At 35.2% G+C, this 2,913-nt stretch overlaps 1 protein-coding gene across 2 annotated transcripts; it reads left to right on the top strand.

The window, feature by feature from the left end:
* Positions 1-307: 307 nt before the first annotated feature.
* LOC109378399 (NKG2-A/NKG2-B type II integral membrane protein-like) lies at positions 308-2,120 on the top strand. Of its 2 annotated transcripts, XM_019634795.1 has the most exons (4): positions 308-535; positions 933-1,025; positions 1,367-1,417; positions 1,968-2,087. In XM_019634795.1, the coding sequence occupies exons 1-4, from the start codon at positions 349-351 to the stop codon at positions 2,003-2,005; spliced, it is 369 nt and encodes a 122-aa protein (XP_019490340.1). In that variant the 5' UTR covers positions 308-348; the 3' UTR covers positions 2,006-2,087. The 2 variants fall into 2 exon arrangements, with proteins under 2 accessions (XP_019490340.1, XP_019490339.1); XM_019634794.1 differs by lacking the exon at positions 1,367-1,417 and having other exon boundaries at positions 1,942-2,120.
* Positions 2,121-2,913: the final 793 nt, after the last annotated feature.

Here is a 2,913-nt window from a genome sequence, read left to right as displayed (position 1 = left end):
CACAAACATTGTGATGGTGTTAAAATTTTCTGTGGACTTTGACTTTAAATTAATGAGGATGTTATTGTTCATGAAACAGATTCCTCATTAATTATCTCTTTTTTATGCTCTAACAAATAATACTATAACAAATGTAGAATATATTAAAAATGTATTTAACCATGAGACTCTTATTTAAAGCTCTAAAGCATTTAAAACGAGACCTTTAGATTCTTCTACTAGGAAATGAGCCCACTTCACCTCTACCCCACCCACTTTTACTGCGGGGGATCTCATCATTGCATATACTATTCATTCTTAAGTACACTTACCTTAGAGCACAGTCTCGGACACCACTCAGCTGCAGAGATGAGTAACCAAACAGTAACCTATGCAGAACTGAATCTGGCTAAGGGCTCCAGGAGACAGCAAATAAAACCTAAGGACACGAAGAGCTCCATTTCAGTGACTGAGCAGGAAATAACCTATGCAGATGTAAATCTTCAAAATGCTTCACAGGCTCTTCAAGGGAGTGACAAGAACTACCACTGCAAAGGTAAAATGTTTAATAGATACACAACATCACTGTTCCTGGAAGTGCAGTTGGGGTGCAGAGTTGTGGGGAAGCAGTAGGGAATATGTGGGGAAACATGTTTTATTTGTGGGGATCAGAGCTTGAAGTTGGAATACAGTATTCTAATATGAAATCTGAGGACTAATTTTACTCAGGCATCATTGTAATGTGTAGTCTTTGACCAACAACTCATGGAACATTGTATTTCCTGACAATGCAATGGTGTATATAGTCTGAGAGGAAGATTGCAATGGTAGATATGGGTCTGGGGTCCAAGTTTATTATATGATTTCCTGTGCATGAGGGTCCACCGTGTGTAAACTATCTAAACAACTGTTTCCATCTCACTTCCTCAGTGTTCCCCTTTCTCTCCCTGTAGATTTACCATCACCTCCAGAGAAGCTCATTGCTGGGGTCCTGGGACTTGTCTGCCTTTTGCTGTCCACTGTGGTAATGATAACTGTTATTTCCTGTAAGTAAATTTTTGAAAGATTATAAGGGAAGAGTGTATATATATATATTTCATATCTCAATGACATTCTTTTAGAGACTAAAAGACCTTATCAAGAAATAGAAAACTAATTCTTGAGATCGACTAAACCAATACTGTAAGAAATGGCAACATTTGATTTTATAAGCTTTTGTAATATTCTACCCCAAATCTTCATCATTTTATTTTCTTGGTAAAATTGATTTTATTGCAGATTTTTCTAAACTTAAACAGCTCACCAAACTTCAAACTAAGAACCTAAAATTATTATGATCTATTTATATCAAAATTTATTTTGTAAAGAGTTACTTTTTTTTCCCTAGCTCTTGTAATACCAGAGCAGAGCAATTCATCCACAACAAGGATTGAGAAAGGTACATGATGATTTTCAAAGTTCAGGTGCTAGTACATTTATATTTTTCTCTATCTCAAGGAATGCAAACATATGATAGATTTCTGGGGAGAATATAAATTATGAAATGTGGCAATAAATGTTAATAAATATTGACTTTGAGTATTCTTTCTTATGCAATAATATGAAGAAAGCTTCATTTAAATCACCATACTTACTGTTGCAAATTGGCTCAAATTTCTTACTGCTTTAACAGAATGAGACAAATAACATTGCTATTCTAAAAGAGTGGATTCATTCATTGACTTTCAGGACATTAAAGATGGATATATTTGCTTATGTATTTGCTTTATATGGGCACATAGTGAATGAGAGGTGATGTTTCTCTGTGAATGTGTGTGTGTGCTTTGTTTTATATGTCCCAGCCTATGAGGGTGTATGAATATGATATGCACATATATGTTTGTAACTATGTATATATGTAGGTTAACTTTTGCTTTTTAAAATTCAGATTATTTTGGATATTAATTCATAAATTTTCTAAAGCACATCATTGTGGTCGTTGTCCAAAGGAGTGGATTACATATTCCAACAACTGCTATTACATTAGTACCGAAAGTAAAACGTGGACTGAGAGTCAGATGGCCTGTGCTTCCAAGAACTCTACTCTGCTGCTTATAGATGATGAAGAAGAAAAGGTAACATTTTAAATGTTAAAGAATTTCTCAAAAGCTTATTTTAGTTGATATTGTATTAGCAGAGTTCAAACATAGTTTTGTACATATTTTTAGTTTATATTTTAAAGTCTGTTAATGCTTCATTGTTTGACTCATTTTATTCATATTTTATACCGCTAATGCACACTTGACAATTTCCAGTTCATGCTTTTCTTAGGAAACCGGGTTTCTATACTTTTTTCTAAAATAATTTTGCAGTTAAATTTTATCATACGTCAAAGACACGAAACATATCATAATTGTGCAGATTGCTTATCAAGGAAATAGAATCATATAATTATTAATCAGATTACAGAATAGCAGTTTCCAGCGCTCAACAGCCCTGCTGCTGTTTATTCTCTCATCACTTCCCCCCTCTCTTTGTTTAATCACTGTCCTCGCTTTTCATATGATGGGATGTTGGTTTTTGTTTTTGAACTTCATATAAATGAAATCATATAGTATGTTTTTTTATCATCCTGTCTTTTTCACTTCATATGATAACTTTTCAATTTATCCATACTATTGTATGCATCTGCACTTTGTTCCTTTCTACTGCTGAATTATGTAAATGAAACATTTTAAAATCCATTCTCTCTGATGTCACTGGATGGGGATGTGTGTCTCATGTCCTCGAGAATAAAGAGGCTCCCTGGGTTCAGCACTTTAGTCACAGGATCCCCTTTGCTGGTCCCACCTCCAAGCCCCCTTCCCTGGTGGGGAAGGAGAAGCACTTCCTCTGGCTGCTCTGTGAGCAGGTGTCCTGATGGATCACCGTCAGGCTGCCTGATGTTGCTGGGCA

Source organism: Hipposideros armiger, unplaced genomic scaffold (genome assembly GCF_001890085.2).
Source record: "Hipposideros armiger isolate ML-2016 unplaced genomic scaffold, ASM189008v1 scaffold_1947, whole genome shotgun sequence".
Classification (NCBI taxonomy): Eukaryota; Metazoa; Chordata; class Mammalia; order Chiroptera; family Hipposideridae; genus Hipposideros; species Hipposideros armiger.
Note: the sequence above shows the minus strand (reverse complement) of the source record. Positions and strands in the feature narration are given on the sequence as shown.